The 16,242-nt window shown below is 41.0% G+C and overlaps 1 protein-coding gene across 3 annotated transcripts in view; it reads right to left on the minus strand.

The window, feature by feature from the left end:
- Nucleotides 1–16,242, minus strand: part of IPCEF1 (interaction protein for cytohesin exchange factors 1) — an 87,155-nt gene that overhangs the window by 48,782 nt on the left and 22,131 nt on the right. For all 3 annotated transcript variants that reach the window (XR_013345661.1, XM_077813225.1, XM_077813224.1), the window contains exons 2-4: nucleotides 12,165–12,216; nucleotides 7,226–7,262; nucleotides 6,435–6,604 (exon numbers count right to left, since the gene is read on the minus strand). Coding sequence is in view for 2 of the 3 variants with exons in the window: in XM_077813225.1 (XP_077669351.1) it covers nucleotides 6,435–6,604; nucleotides 7,226–7,262; nucleotides 12,165–12,188 (231 nt within the window). In the remaining variant the exon portion in view is untranslated. The remainder of the gene's footprint in view (nucleotides 1–6,434; nucleotides 6,605–7,225; nucleotides 7,263–12,164; nucleotides 12,217–16,242) is intronic.

The raw sequence follows: 16,242 nt of genomic DNA on the forward strand, positions 1-16,242 counted from the left end.
CTTTGTTGTTTTGGGTTGTGTGTTTTTTTATTAATTATTATTCTTATTGCTTTGTTTTGTTTCTGTTTTAAACTGACAGCTCTATAAACTAGACCTGGTATCTTCCCTGAAATCCCAAGACATGCAGCAGGTATAACTGGGAACAAAGTTGTGATAGCTGTGTTTGCTCCCCAATATTAGCATGTGTAAAAACCAGTCAAATTTTATTGTCACAGAAATCAGCAAATGGGATGGATTCTAAATAAGCACAGGGAGCAGAATAATGTGCCATTTTGACAGTCACTTTTTGGAGTGGAATGGCATTTTAAAAGCTGAAAATTCTGTGAAAGTCATAAGCCATTATCTTTTGTCTCAAGAATTATTTTCTAACATTATTTTAAATGTACCATTATTAATTTCATAAGGATATGGTCAAGCTTCTCTATGATCTTGTTGTAATATCTCAAGATGGCCATGAAGGATTCAAATTAAAAGAACCCTGATCTACCTTTACAGCAGGATGTTCAAAAAGAAAGAACAAACTGATACATTGTGATTTTGAGATGGGTTACCCTACATAGAAAGGGAAACTGCCCAATCCTTTGAAAGTTCACAAATCAAGATACAGTATATCATCATGCATAAACTGGGATGTGCATTTAAAATATATATATATATATATCATTGGTATGTTAGAGCCTAGTATTAGAAGCAGCTCTCTTGCTGAAAAGTCAGTGACTATAGCTGGTTTGTGAAAAATTTCAAAAATTTTAAGCTGTCAAATGATTTTAAAAATCATAATTAATTGCGAGATTACAAAAATTGTTGCAATTAATCGCACTGTTAAACAGTAATAGAATACCAATTTAAATGTATAATATCCATTTGTTTTTTAGTTTTAATGTTTTGCGATATTAAAGCAATTTATAAAATATAAATCATTTCCATTTTAGGCAAACAAAAAATATCTATAAAAATCTTGAGAAGTATTTTGATTAAAAATGTCACCAGATTTGTTGCAAAACACAAACTGGTTCATTAATGCCAACTTTTTTGAAAACTTTTTTAAAAAACGGATCAATTTTTGACCAAAAAAACCCTTTTCATTCAAAAGATTTCAACCAACTATATTTGTGATAGACACAAAACACAGGATCCCAGTGAAAGATACTAAGCCACTTTACCATTTACTTTAATAGGTTGAATACCCTTGGCTATGGTTTTGGATTCTTATCTTTACTTTTTACGTGTTATTTATGTGATGCTGTATGGAATCTGGGGGACACTTGAGGATATTATGAATATCAATATTGTCAAATTGCAATGAGTTGTGCCAGATATGCCCTGTAAGGTATCTGAAAAAAATGTTATAATTTGCCAGATATGATGATCTTGTTTATATGTTTGTACCACCTTCGTATTATGGGTTATAGATACGTATGTATGTCTGTATTTCAAAACTTGTGCTATGTTTCTGGGTGACACCCCCAGAGAGTTTCAGCAGTGCCTAGCCTGCTTGATGGCTCATTAAGGATCATCAGCTATACAACTGACTCATTGAGAGAAGGCAGATACACCTTGTGACTCAGCAAGGCATGCAGGGACATGCCTATGGACAGAACTCTAAGGTTTCCAAGCCATGTGCTGGGCAGCTTGCGTTTGGGACAAAGGAAGCACAGGCCACATGGCAAAAGACTATAAGAGGCAGCTGCATCTTCTCCATTTTGTCTTCAGTCCTGCTTCTTGTCTTCAATCCTGCTTCTTACCTCTGGAAGGACTTTGCTACAAACTGACGCTCTGAACAAAGTACTGAATGATCTATCCAAGCTGTGGATGTGTTCCAGAGGGACTTTCAAGCCAGCAAACACACCAATTACTGCTAAGAACTTGATATATTGACTTTGAAGTCTTTGTACGTATGTGATTGTTTTACCATGTAACATCTCTCTTCTTGTTTTTTCTTTATAATAAACCTTTAGTTTTAGACACTAAGGGATTGGCTGGCAGCATGGTATTTTGGGTAAGATCCAAACCTATATTGACCTGGTAATGTGGCTGACCCTTTGGGGTCAGAAGAACATTTTGTATATGTGAGCAGAGTTTTTTTAAAATAACTTCTCACTGTACTGGACTTAGGGTGCTGGCTGGGAGCCAGAGAACTGGAATGCAATAAAGAGGGCTGTGTGATTTTTTTTCTTCTTCTTCTTGATAATTGGTGTGGGGAATCAGAAGCACAGTTTGTCACTGGTTGGGGAGTTTAACTTCAGTGTTATCCACCAGTCTTGGGAGTATCTGCTCTCCCTTTTGCAATATGCCCTGACCTTGTCATTTCCAGTGAGGGCTATCCCAGGCACCATGCTTCTGTTCTCTTAAAAGTTAAGAGAACATAAGCAATAGGGGGAAAGGTGAGAAATTGATAGCGCTGGAGATTGAAGTTGTCACTTCATCCACAGAACAGCAGAGCACTGACAGCACAAACTGGTTTCTGTGGCCTCACCACCATGCTTCAGTTGTGGCTGGGGGGACCATTTGTAGGCATGAGTGAGAAGTTCAACCTCCATGTCTACTCAATGCTCTGCTTCTCCGATAAATCCTAAGATTGCCAGTTGTGGATAATTTTTGTAATGTTTATCCAGGCCTGTGAGGAACCAGAATGAAAATGAACTGACCTCATAGTCCAACGAACAGTCAGCAGAAGGCAATGACTTTTTGTCAGTGCCAAAGGGTCTGATGAGCACAGTTTAAACACAATTAGTTAGAGCAAAACTTAAGGATAAATGTTGAGTCTATCATCACCTGAACCCCCTTTTATTGTATTCATCAGATGATTTTTCTAAGCTGATTCCTCATGAAATGGTGTTAGAGATCAAGACTTTGAACAATGTGTATAGCTATAGAAGGAAACTTGGAATTTTTGTCCATCCACTGAAAGTCACACAAGTAATCCTACAGATACACAACAAACAGTTGATTAGTCTCCCACTTTCCAATGAATCACAGGTGCACATGTGAGACAGATGTGAGATGAAACAGGAGTCTAGCACCAGAATTATTTGTGTTCATTTTTTCCCTTCCATGCAGAAGTAATGCCCCACTCACAAGGTTTCAGTATGAATGCTCCAGACTAGAACTAAAACTGCTTGGGGGAGGCAGAACCTGATGATGTCCTTTCTAAATGTTCCGTTTAGAAGCATCCATCCATACAGAACAGCAACAAAAAGAGGGAACTAGAGACTAGCAGACAGTGACTCTCAAAGATGTCTGGAGTTCAGTATGGATACGCATTCAGACATTTTGGAGCTTATCAGACTAACTTATTAAGATTGCCCCACTTACTCCCAAATCAGTTCTCATTCACACCTTTCAACCCAATCAGATCCTTCTCCGTTTCCTTCTCCCAAGGTACTTCCTGACTACCTTAACTGTCTCTCCTCATCCTTTTTTATTAAGGTCACAAATCTGCCACTGTTCCTGTTGAGATTTCCCAGCTGCTGTCTTCTGATACACTGCTGGTGAGACGTGAATGCATTCGTTCCCCATTCCCTCTTCCGTGGAAGACCCAATATTTGAGCACAATAGCCAGATCAACAAAGTTCCAGAGCTTCTGAGGCCTTAGGACAGATTTAATCAAGAGCATGCAATGCACTGGGGACTGTGGAGAATACCTCACCCTAACCTGAGAAAACAGAAATGTGGATTCAGTTAGAGATTCCACACAAATTCTGATATTTCTCCAGCCTTACTAGAAAAAGGCCATCAACAGCACACTGCTGTTGCTATGCTACCGTTGTCAGTATCTGGTTGACTGTAGCATCTACAGAAAGTGAAAAAACCTCTTGCTTCTTAAAATAAAGAAAGGGGTCATAGAGAACCACAGACAGCCTAGGTCACTCACTTCATTCATTCATTTGACCTCAGCTTGATTCCGCCCTCACCACTCTTCACCAGTGTGTCAGTGTCGAAGGATCTATGTTTAAAGGCCCTTTTCTACAGTAATCTGTAGAGTTGAGTGTTTAGATGCTAAAGTGGAAAGTTACTCTGCTGCCTCCTCCCAGCCTGACATACAGCAGCTGATCCCCACATTGTTGAAACTACAGAATATTCTAATGTTCTTTAAAACATATAGGGCCCAATTCTTAGGTCAGTTGTGCTGGTGTAAGTCAGGATTAACTCTACTAATGGTAATATAATTGCACCAGTATAAAAATTGGTGTCATGCAGGTGAATTGGGTCCATAATATCTTTCAGCAAGTCAATAAGAAACCAGCAGAATCTTATTATATGCTGGTCCACAAACACTGCATCTTTATTCTGCTTCAGGCACTTGCATTTAGGAGCAGGAGTGATTAAGTGGCCAAGGCATTAACGAGCATTTCTAAACATCAGTGAAGAGGTGAAAATATTCGCTAAGCTATAAAATATAATGGGCAAAATACAGCCCCAGGAGAATTCCCCTGAAATTAATCAAACTGCACCTGGGATGGCTTCGATCTAATAAAGGGTAAGCGAGAAAGGTTTCCTCTTCCTTTGACACCTTTTCGTTGGTGTGATGCTGCTGAGCACTGTCTAGAGCTACGCTGGGAGGAGGCCTGTTCTTTAAGTTGTCCAAGGTAACAATAGACCAGCTCAGCCTGTTACATAAAATTGTTTATAAAATCAAGAAAAGGTGGAGACAAATGAGCCAGTACAAACTGGACTGCTTACATTAAAACAACGGTGATGAGGGGTCTTCCAGGCATAAAGTTGCAGATTGATAGGACATTGAACTGAAAGAGTCTCAAAATGGGAGGAAATGTTTAGGGTTGAAATCACTGAAATGTTTTTTGAATGGTTAACTAAATAAAGTAGCCACCCCTTTTTGGACATGGTCCATCTGGGGGTCACTCAGTGACAGTCAGGGGTGTGGGACATGGACTGTAAGGAGACAACTTTATCACCATGGCTTCCATCTCCATCATCTCCTCGGACCCCAGAATCTACCATTGGGCCTTCATCATCCTGATCCTAAGAGAGAGACCTGAACAGAGCAAGCCAGGGAGAGGAAACGGATGATAGCGCCACCTCCACCTGGGATGTAAGATTTGCATTTCACTCCCTCATGTCAATTTCCTTCCCACTCTTAGTTTTCCTCTTTCCGATCTCTCTCTTTCCTTTTACTTTTGGTCCAAAAAAATTCTGTTTAGCAGGCCAAGTCTGACATGTCTCAGAGTGGCTGATAAACCTGTGCTATGCCCGTGCCTCTCCAGTATCAAGTCTGAAAGTCAGATTCAACAGCAGAGTCAGGAGCTGCATTTTCTAGCCTTGTTATTCTTCTCTCCTCGTGTGTCTGTCTTCTTTTTATCTTAAAGAAGGAAGGATTGGACTCAACAACAACGGCGGCAACAAGAACTGCTGCAAACCACCTCAATGGTCTTCTCTTTTCCTCTAAAAGAACAGTTAATAGCATTTAAAAAGAGCCCCGGAAAGGGGTTTCTCTCTATAAAAGAACTCTCTCCAGCTAAAGGGATGTTAAAATGAAAACCTTTCTTCATATTTTACGTTTAAATGTTTTAGCAGCTTTCTTTGACAACAGGTTTTTAAAAATTTTAGCGGTAATTGCTACAATGTAACTAAGCCAGTGAAGATGTGACAAGAAATCCCAGACCACACTTAACTGTTCACTGTTGTAATTGTAAACAAAGCTTTCAGTGACATCTTACCCCTTGTTGGGCCCAAGACATCCCTTTTTCAGCAGGACAGCTATTTGCATTTTTAAAAGTTAATCATTCACTATTCAGCAATTTAAACTCCACTGTGCTGTCCTAGTCGCCTAATCCCCTGACCCCTCCCAATTCAGTGCAGGTGTCCACAGAAAAAACACAGTAGGAGCTTTTGTGCCAGATCCATGGGACACATGAGTGAAACAGAGCAGTGAATGTGACGACAACAAGACAAGAGATAACACCACAATGAGCTGGCCAAGCTGTAATTCTGACACCAGCTTTACTATCAGGCAACAAAAATATCAAAAGGAGAGTAAAAGACAGGTCAAGCAAGGTTCAAACTGGAGGTGGGAGAAATAAGCAAGTCCCCTTATTAAAATTATGCAATTAGTTCCGTTGAGAACATGAGGAGAGTGTTGCCCCTTCCTTGACGGTAAGTGCCTGTAAGCTTCTTCAATTTGCAAGTTCCTTCCAGCATTTAAATGACAGTGGAGCCTGTGAAGAACACGCAGGCTTAAAGGAACAGACTGTCTGACAAATCCATTTCACAAGTGCTTGCAGAAGCAAAAAATGTGGAAAGTTTCTAGTATTTGCTCATTTTGCAAGAAATCTCAGGGCTGAGCAAAAACTAAATAAGCCCGATCATTTATATATCTCCAGATTATACTTCAGATCTTCCCCAACTCTTTCCTTCCCAGTGCCAGTAATCCCTGCTTAGTCACTCACACACAGTTAGGAGTCTATTGTACTCACCAGTTGGCTGCTGTACCAGTATAATGATGACCCCTTCAGCACAAACCAGAACTTTTTCCATTTGTTACCAATGAAAGGTCCTTTTTCCTTTTTCTTGTAGAGCCACCCCTGGTAATCAGCTCGTCCCAGGTCCTTACACGATATCCTCCGTCGACTCATAACAACAATCTCTGTGCCATTAAAATAAATGGTTCTGCTTGTTTAAATCTACAAAGCTAAATAAATTAAATATATCAGACCATCTACATTTGCTATATTAACAGTCATCCAAGTGTCTCTTAAAATGCACATCAAAGTCAGATGGTCAGTCAGTTTTATGATGTCTGTTAGACACATTCATTTAAAAGGCATTCTAAATGTACAAAGATAAAATGAGAAGATGTTCTCAGAAAATAAATTACATGTACTGATTACTCTAAAGATAATTGCACACAAATAAGACATGAATTATTGTAAAATAAAACAAACGAGATAAAAATGTGTTTCGTCCTTCTTACAGCTGCATTAGAAAACAATAGATCTATTTAAGTCACAGCTAGAGAGGACTAGCTTTCAACTAAATGAAAAGCTGCATGTCTCTCTCTAGAATCTCCAGCTCTGTGTCTATTGACATACCACAAAGGCTTAGTCCAAAAGAACAGCATGCTGTCATTTTTTCAGAATTGATGCAAAAATAAGCAGAGTTTAACCAACAGTCCTTCACCAGCTAACCAGCGGTACGAAAACCTCGACCTCCCCCCAACAAGACACACTTTTAAAAAAAAGAAAAGAAGAGGGGAAAGATCCGTTACCTTGACTTTTCTGTTTGGTCTTCTGACGCAAGGGAACCTGCAAGAAATGCAGGAAGGAAAGAAAGGAAATTTCAGATTGTGTTACAACATTTGTAAAGAAAGACTGGGGCAACTGGAGAGGGGGGTGTTTATCTAAAAACCCACTTGCAGCTAAAGGGAAGCTACTAGCTGAAGCATAAAATGTGTTAATTAAAACTGATGTATGTGCAGTTGAACAAGAACAAATGTAGCACTATTATACATATGAATCAATCCACTAGTGCTTCCTGTTTCACACCCACAGGAGCCTCTCTCGGATTGCTTTTTAGCTGAATCGTATAATGTTCTCTGAAGCAAAAAAAAGAAAAGTTAAGCCTGCAACATTTTAAGCCTCATTGCCTTTATTAGGGATAATTACTAATATGTAAGGGTGAAAAAAACATGGCAGGTATTTTATCATCACTGATATAGCACATTGTGGGCATTACTGTAAACAAATAATAAAAACAAAAATATCACTGCTTTTCCCCCCTCTTTGCCTTTCTAGTACACATTGCCCCCTACATGAGTAAGATGTTGACAGAATACGTTACAGATAGGAGGATAGTGTCTCAATATTAAAAAAATATGGTCCACATTTGGTGGATTTTCCTCATTATAATGTATAATATATATGCTTAGTTGATTATGTTATCCCATATATATTTATGTATTTTAATTATAGGCACTCATTTTCATATTTTACATGTAGTATATTTTATCCAACATTATTATATGGAAAATACATTTGCCTTACTGAAAAATAAAGACATGAAACTAAGGGTTATCAGCTTGAGTTAAAACCTATAGGGGAGCCTGACGTTGAATTTGAGCTGCCAACTCAAATTAAAAGCTGAGTTGCTGTGTTTTCACTGCTATTTTAACCTGAGTTAGTTCATGTGGGTTAGCTAACCCAAGTTAAGAACACACCATTTTGTGCAGTGTACACATAACCTAAACTGAATGAAGTGGAGTCCAGAGAATAGGGAATTAAGAATCAAAAGTCCTGGGTTCTACTCTTAGCTCTCCCCTGACCTGTTGTGTTACCTCAGACAAGGCAACTCACTGCTCTTTGCCTCAGTTTTCCCATCTATAAAATGGGGAAAATAATAGATACTCTTTTTAAAACATTCAGACCTCTCACTGAAAAATGATGCATACAAGCTTAGTATTTTGATATTTGTTTACACACACAATCCAGCTATGCAGAGGTGATATTCATCTGATGAATTGCAGAACTGTGTAACAAAGGACTATAATGTATCTTTGAACACTTAACTTGCCAAGATATTCGTCCTTTAAGTTATATTATCTTTAGGGAGAGAAAAGCTATTTTATGCTCTTTGGGGAGGTTTTCATGGCTCCACGTACCGGTGAACTCATGGTAACTAAGACGCTTAGCTTTAGAGTGGCCAGGGACACGCACACACAAATATCAAAATCATGTTTTTCTAAACCTCAAACATTTTCTCAATATTTTTCTCTGTAACATAGGTAACACATACATAACTGTGCACCAGAAAGTTTTTATTGGTGCTTATTTGGGATGACCTACCTAACTCACTTGTGGATGGCTTTGCCAAGAGTGAACGATCCCAGACTCATCATTTTTTATTTATGCTGTAGTCCATTGGATGTTTCTCTCAGGACAATGTTTTCCTTGATCTATTCCCATGGAGCAATGAGCAAATAGACCAGTTACATGGGAGCCACTAATGTTCCCCCACTCCCATATGGGATGACCCTGAAGTCGTCTTTCCAAAGGAAGTTGTCCCTGACTCAGGCCTGAGCCCATAGGAAAATAGTAAGAGCTGCCAGGACTACTTCCTTGGACCCAGTACCTCCTACCTAGCAATTAGGCTGAGATGACGAAAGAGGGAGACGAAATAACACCTCTTATGCAGAAACCAGGTAGTGGGAATGATTCCATGATGCTGTAAATCGCATCGTGTAAATCCAGATTAACGAAATGTCATGATGGTAAAATTGCAACACAGTGACAGGATGTGGCTCTCTGTAACTATTTGATGAAGAAGTAGCTCTCCTGCTAATGCACGACCTTTATCACTGAGCTAAAGCAAAATAGCTTAGACCATAGACTGGTTTGAACGGAAGAGACAGAATCCTCATTGCATGAATCATTTATAACTGAACGGGATGAATCACTGGTAAATACATTGGAGGCAGCAATCCCAGGATCTGGGCATGGATTGCAGTCACCATGAATTAATATACACTTCTGGTACCAGTTTCTATGGTTCTAGTAGCAGAAAGCCATGAACTTTTCTGTTAGATGACAAACATGAAACCTATGACTAGTGTGCTCTGTTTTCACAAGCCCAACAGCCTTTATTATGTGTTAATAAAATCATATAAAAATAAGAACAGGAGCACTTTTTCTTCTTTAAAAAAAAATTCCATTTATTCCTAACAGGTCATGGGCACAGTCAAGGGTCCCTGTAGTCCAGGACTCTGCAGCAGTGGAATCTGTCATGGAATCTCCCCACTCTCACAGAATTGTGCTCCAGAATTTCAGCTCTGATATCCCTCCTGGTCCCAAAGCTAATAAATTTAATATGGGGAAAAAACAGCTGTACTCACTGAACTCGTGTTCATATTTAATATTGTTGAAACCTCCATTTTTTTAAATTTAATCTACCACTACACTTGCAGTCTGCAGTTTGACAAAAAATCCAGAGACTTGCAAAATTTAGGTCCAGCTTGTCACAAAACACACAGGATGTTGGGTTGTACTAGCAAATGGTTCTCCAAAAATCAGATTGAAGTTTCCCATCTGCAAGATATCCAGATATGGCCACCATGTATAGGGAATCTTTCAATTCAGGATACTCAGGTGGGTAGCACAAGGAATCAATAGAGAGCCACTTGAGATTTTCCGGTTTGCAAGTTTAATTTCAGATCAAGAGACAAATCCTTTTAACAAGGAAGAGTTTTTCAAGACAATGAGAAGCAGCTGAAAATCACTATAAAAACACACCCAACCATAACCAATAGAACCGATGGTCCAAACCAGTGGTATAGCAGCCATGTCAGAAGAGACTATATGGATTACATAAGGTGCACTCACTGGAACAATATATGACTATTTGGTATGCTTCTTAAAACCCCAGCTCCTGGAGTCATCCAATTTATGTGAGAATCTCAGCTTTCATTATCCTTCAAAGAGGAAAGATGAAAACATGAATCCCCTAATGGTCCCAAAACAGAAAGGCAAATAAACTGAATTCAATTTTTAAAAATTTAATTATTTTTAAGCCACTCCTGATTTTGTGCAGCCTGACTCCTGATTTTTGCTTGCAGTTGACAATACTGCAATTTTTTTCATTGTAGTTTTACACATCAGGAATGTGGTGGACAGTGATGGGACTGTGGCCTACTGGAACCTCTGTACCTAAATGTAGACCGCAAATCTATGGCTTACTATCCAGAGCTCCTCCTGCAGAGTGCAAATACATACATGCCCTAGCTGTAGCTTGATGAAACTGCAGAGCTCAAACTAGGGCACATTCACTTACCTCACTGGCTGACCCAATCAATAGGCAGGAATTATAGAGGTGTGACAGTTTGGGGGATATGTCTGTGGCAGCTGATGAATTCCATTTTGGTTTTGTGAACATCACGTTGTATTTTCAACCTCCCTCTAGAAGGTAGCCTTTGGTGTGGCTTTGAACATTCATTTGGTAGCAGGAACTGACATCTGGAGGACAGATTAGGAGTATGCTCCATAGTGTAGCATAGCTCCATAGTGTAGACTCAGCCTATGCCAATGGAAGGGGTTTTTCTGTTGCTGTAGGAACACCACTTCCCTGAACAACGTTAGCCACATCAACAGAAGCACTCTTCCAGCAATACAGAGGAGTCTACACTGGGGGTACTCTTGGAATAGCTGCGACACTAATGGATGTGGATTTTTCACACCCCTAAGCACGAACCTAAATTTTAAATGTAGACCAGGCCTTAAGGCATCCTGTAAATCTCTTGTGTTTTAATGGTAGAGTGTTAGAGATTAAGGCCAAAAAGGACCACCAGATCATCTAGTCTGACCTCCTGTATAGCACAGGCCATCAACACCACCCAGCAACTGCACACTAACCCAACAACCGAAATGAGGCCAAAGTATTAGTCCATAGGAGACTAGACTATTGCACTGCAAGTAGAGAATAGGAGAGCCCAATGTGCACCAATGCCCGAAGGACCCATAATGGTAGGGAAATGATTAAGTGAGAAATACCCAGATCATCCTGGCAAATGACCCGCATGCAGATGCTGCGGAGGAAAGCAAATAATCCCCCCGGTCACTGCCTATCTGACCTGGGGAAAATTCCTTCCCAAGCCCACATATAGCAAAGTGAGAGTATGAGAGTGAATATAGAAGCAAATATATTTGCTAAGCCTGTGTTCCTTGCTTTACTGCCATGCTATCCCTGAAGGGTGTAAGTAGAAAACCAGAGCTCCCACACCAGGTGATCTCTGGGGAAAAATGTGTCTAAGCAACAGGAGGTTTGGGAGGGCTGACACACTGATTCTGGGGTCTAGGCTAACAGATTGTGGGATACCACTGCCCAAGAAGGGTCAGACATGGGATCTGCACCTGAGAGAGTGCCAGAGAGACCCAGAATCAGGAACAGTGATCAGAGTCACTACCAAGACCCAATGGGCTTAAAAGAACATGGGACTCAGCTGTTGGATCAAAGCAAAACAGACTGGCGCTCCTCCAGAGAGCAGGACTGGACCAGGTTGTGACAATCTCATTGGCTGTCCCAATCAATAATCAAGAACTTATTTAAAGATCGTATGTGACCTCAACCTTTTGGAGAGCAAAACTACACACACAAGTAGGGCACTTCCCTCAACCCATCCTGCAACTAATGGCTGTAGCCAAAATTGTAGATATACTTACAAGAGCATTCCCATCAGCAGCCATGTAGGATTCCAAAACCCAAGGGGAAAAGCTGCAACAAAGAAAAAATATATGTTTATTTAAGATCTAAGCCACACTTTTACAGCATAAATCTCAGTGAACCGAGAAAATAGTTTTCAAAAATGTTCTAAATTGCCTAAGTTTACAAAAGTTATGTTCTTCAAACTTAAGGGTGCTGTATATGATGTAACTTTACTGGCAGAGAAGTAAAATAATGATCTGGACCGGAGGTCTAGCTTCATCAAGTCTTTTTTCAAGATGCGCAATATAAAAGCTCAAGGATAAAATTTGTTTTAGGCAATGGGTAGAGCTGGTCTAAAAATAATTTTCCCTATAGAAATTTTTGATTAATATGAAGAACTGATTAAAAAAACCCTAAAATTTTCATCAGAAATGTAGTTTTCCGACTAAAGACTTTGGCCAAAAATGGGAGTAGTGTATCAAACGAGTTTAGTTTGTTCCTCATGTCCCCATTCTCCTCTATGGGCTAGGATCCCCAGCTGGACTACATCTCCCATAAGCCATCCTGGTGTCCACTTTTGATGGGGAGAAGCAGTGCAACATTAAGTCCTTGGCCAGGGTGTTTTATAGGAGATATAGTCCAGCAGGGGATCTCTCCCAAAGAGAGAATCTCTCTCCAGGTTTTAGGCCACCAGTCTAGATAATATCAACTGAAGACTCAGAATGATTTTGGAGAGCAATATTCTTTTGGACCCTGAAATATTTGTGTCAGGGAAAAAATCAAAGCAACTTACCAGTCAGAAGAAAGCCACAATAACTTTACTAGGACCAGATAACTAACTAGAAAACCAATCCCTCAAAAATAATGGACATCAAAGAGTCTTTCAATAAACCGGAGAGTTTAGAGAATATAGTATTTTGTTTAAATGAGCAGCAGCAGGAATGTAAGGAAATATAGTCACTCTTTAGTGAACTATAATTAGTACTTTTTTTCTGTGCTGTCTAAAACTGTGAATTTAAGAGATATGCTATTCTTAACATGTAATATTTGTTTTATTTTGAAAATAAAAACAGTAAACAGAAAAATACATATATACAGAATCTGGCCTCCAACAGTTTCAAACCAAAAATAAAAAGATGAAAGTACCTAAATCTGAAAAAAATAGATTAATAAGGAGAGATGCTATAGAAAAGAATGTCAAGGTTTAGAAGTCATATCCAAGTAAAAACAGTAAGAGAGGAAACATCTTAGTTATACAAGCAAATTAAAGCAGAAGCATCAAATGCTGAACCAGAAAACAAGGGAGTAACTGAATGAACAATTGACAATGGTGATTACTGTGATGTGACAGGTCTTTCCATAATTTTTCATTAATTTTTTTGTAATTATGAGAATTTACAGATTCAGATCACTCTGAGCCTGTGAGCGAAAGATAAGAGATTTAGGTAACTATCAAGGAAAAAGCTTCTGTATGGCTAATAGGAATCATAGAATATCAGGGTTGGAAGGGACCTCAGGAGGTCACCTAGTCCAACCCCCTGCTCAAAGCAGGACCAATCCCCAACTAAATCGTCCCAGCCAGGGCTTTGTCAGCTGACCTTAAAAACCTCAAAGGAAGGAGATTCCACCACCTCCCTAAGTAACACATTCCAGTGCTTCACCACCCTCCTTGTGAAAAAGTTTTTCCTAATATCCAACTGTCACAGGATCCCCGCAGGCTCTCTCCCTCTTGAGCCTGTGCCCTGTGTTTAAGCTGGTATAATAAAGAATCCTCCATGCCTTCTTTTGCTGGATCACCCAAGTGTCTTTATTTACAGTTTCAGAGGGGTAGCCGTGTTAGTCTGGATCTGTAAAAGCGGTAAAGAGTCCTGTGGCACCTTATAGACTAACAGACATATTGGAGTATGAGTTTTCGTGGGTGAATACCCACTTCATCGGATGCATGCAGTGGAAATTTCCAGAGGCAGGTATAAATATGCAAGCAAGAATCAGGCTAGGGATAACGAGGTTAGTTCAATCAGGGAGGGTGAGGCCCTCTTTTAGCAGTTGAGGTGTGAACACCAAGGGAGGAGAAACTGCTACACACAGATGGAATACAAGCTGTCAGGAATAGTATCCCTGATGATGCCACCGCACAACTGGTTGCTGAGCTCTGTAACTTTATCCTCACACACAATTATTTCAAATTTGGTGACAATATATACCTCCAGACCAGTGGTGCTGCTATGGGCACCCACATGGCCCCACAATATGCCAACATTTTTATGGCTGACTGGGAACAACGCTTCCTCAGCTCTCGTCCACTCACACCCCTTCTCTACCTACATTACACTGATGACATCTTCATCATCTAGACCCATGGGAAGGAAACCCTGGAAGAATTCCACCACAAATTCAACAGCTTCCACCCCACCATCAACCTCAGCCTGGACCAATCTACACGGGAGGTCAACTTCCTAGACTCCAAGGTGCAAATAAGTGATGGTTTTCGGTATAGGGTGGTGTTAACGTGACCTACTGACCGCTATGCCTACCTTCATGCCTCCAGCTTCCACCCTGGACACACCACACGATCCATTGTCCACAGCCAAGCGCTGAGGTACAACCACATTTGCTCCAACTCCTCAGACAGAGACCAACACCTACAAGATCTGCACCAAGCATTCTCAAAACTACGATACCCACATAAGGAAATAGATCAACAGAGCCAAATGTGTACCCAGAAGCCTCCTGCTGCAAGACAAGCCCAAGAAAGAAACCAACAGAACTCCGCTGGCCATCACATACAGTCCTCAGCTAAAACCTCTCCAGTGCATCATCAGTGATCTACAACCCATCCTGGACAACAATCCCTCACTTTCACAGGCCTTGGGAGGCAGGCTAGTCCTCGCCCACAGACAGCCTGCCAACCTGAAGCATATTCTCACCAGCAACTACACACCGCACCATAGTAACTCTAACTCAGGAACCAACCCATGCAACAAACCTCGATGCCAGCTCTGCCCACATATCTACACCAGCGACACCATCACAGGACCTAACCAGATCAGCCACACCATCACTGGTTCATTCACCTGCATGTCCACCAACGTAATATATGCCATCATGTGCCAGCAATGCTCCTCTACTATGTCCATCGGCCAACCTGGACAGTCCCTATGTAAAAGGATAAATGGACACAAATCAGATATTAGGAATGGCAATATACAAAAACCTGTAGGAGAACACTTCAATCTCCCTGGACACACAATAGCAGATTTAAAGGTAGCCATCCTGCAGCAAAAAACTTCAGGACCAGACTTCAAAGACAAACTGTTGAGCTTCAGTTCATTTGCAAATTTGACACCATAAGCTCAGGATTAAACAAAGACTGTGACTGGCTAGCCAACTCCAAAAGCAGTTTCTCCTCCCTTGGTGTTCACAGCTCAACTGCTAGAAGAGGGCCTCATCCTCCCTGATTGAACTAACCTCGTTATCCCTAGCCTGATTCTTGCTTGCATATTTATACCTGCCTCTGGAAATTTCCACTACGTGCATCCGACGAAGTGGGTATTCACCCACGAAAGCTTATGCTCCAATACGTCTGTTAGTCTATAAAGTGCCACAGGACTCTTTGCCCCTTTATTTACAGCGTTAGTGCAGTTCCCAGATCCCCCCAAAGCTAGTGCCCCACAGATACTCCCAGGGTCTCCTGGCTTTTGAGGCTTCCTTCTTTGGTAAGGAGACAGCGATACCACCCTCCTGTCTTCTCCCAGGCTAGCCTCCCCACCAAGGTTTGCCCAGGGCTTTTATAGCTCTCTCATGCCTCGGCCCAGCTGTCAGCACTTAGCTCAGCATGTTCCTCTGAGCCAGCCCTCATTAGGGCTTGCAGCTGGGCTCCCTGCTAATACCTGTGTCTCTACCCCTGGCCTCCTGGCCGGAGTGCAGCCTGCAGCCAGCATTTTGGCATTGCCTTAAAGGGGTTTACCCCTGCCCTGCCACACAACTCCCCCCATTCAGGGAGCCACCAGGCTCACCCTGTCCCTGCCCCTCCTCGGGCAGACAAATCCGCCCGTCACTGGGAGTGCCTGCATCCCCTCCGGGGACTCCTGTGGG

This window comes from Eretmochelys imbricata, chromosome 3, assembly GCF_965152235.1.
Source record: "Eretmochelys imbricata isolate rEreImb1 chromosome 3, rEreImb1.hap1, whole genome shotgun sequence".
NCBI lineage: Eukaryota > Metazoa > Chordata > Testudines > Cheloniidae > Eretmochelys > Eretmochelys imbricata.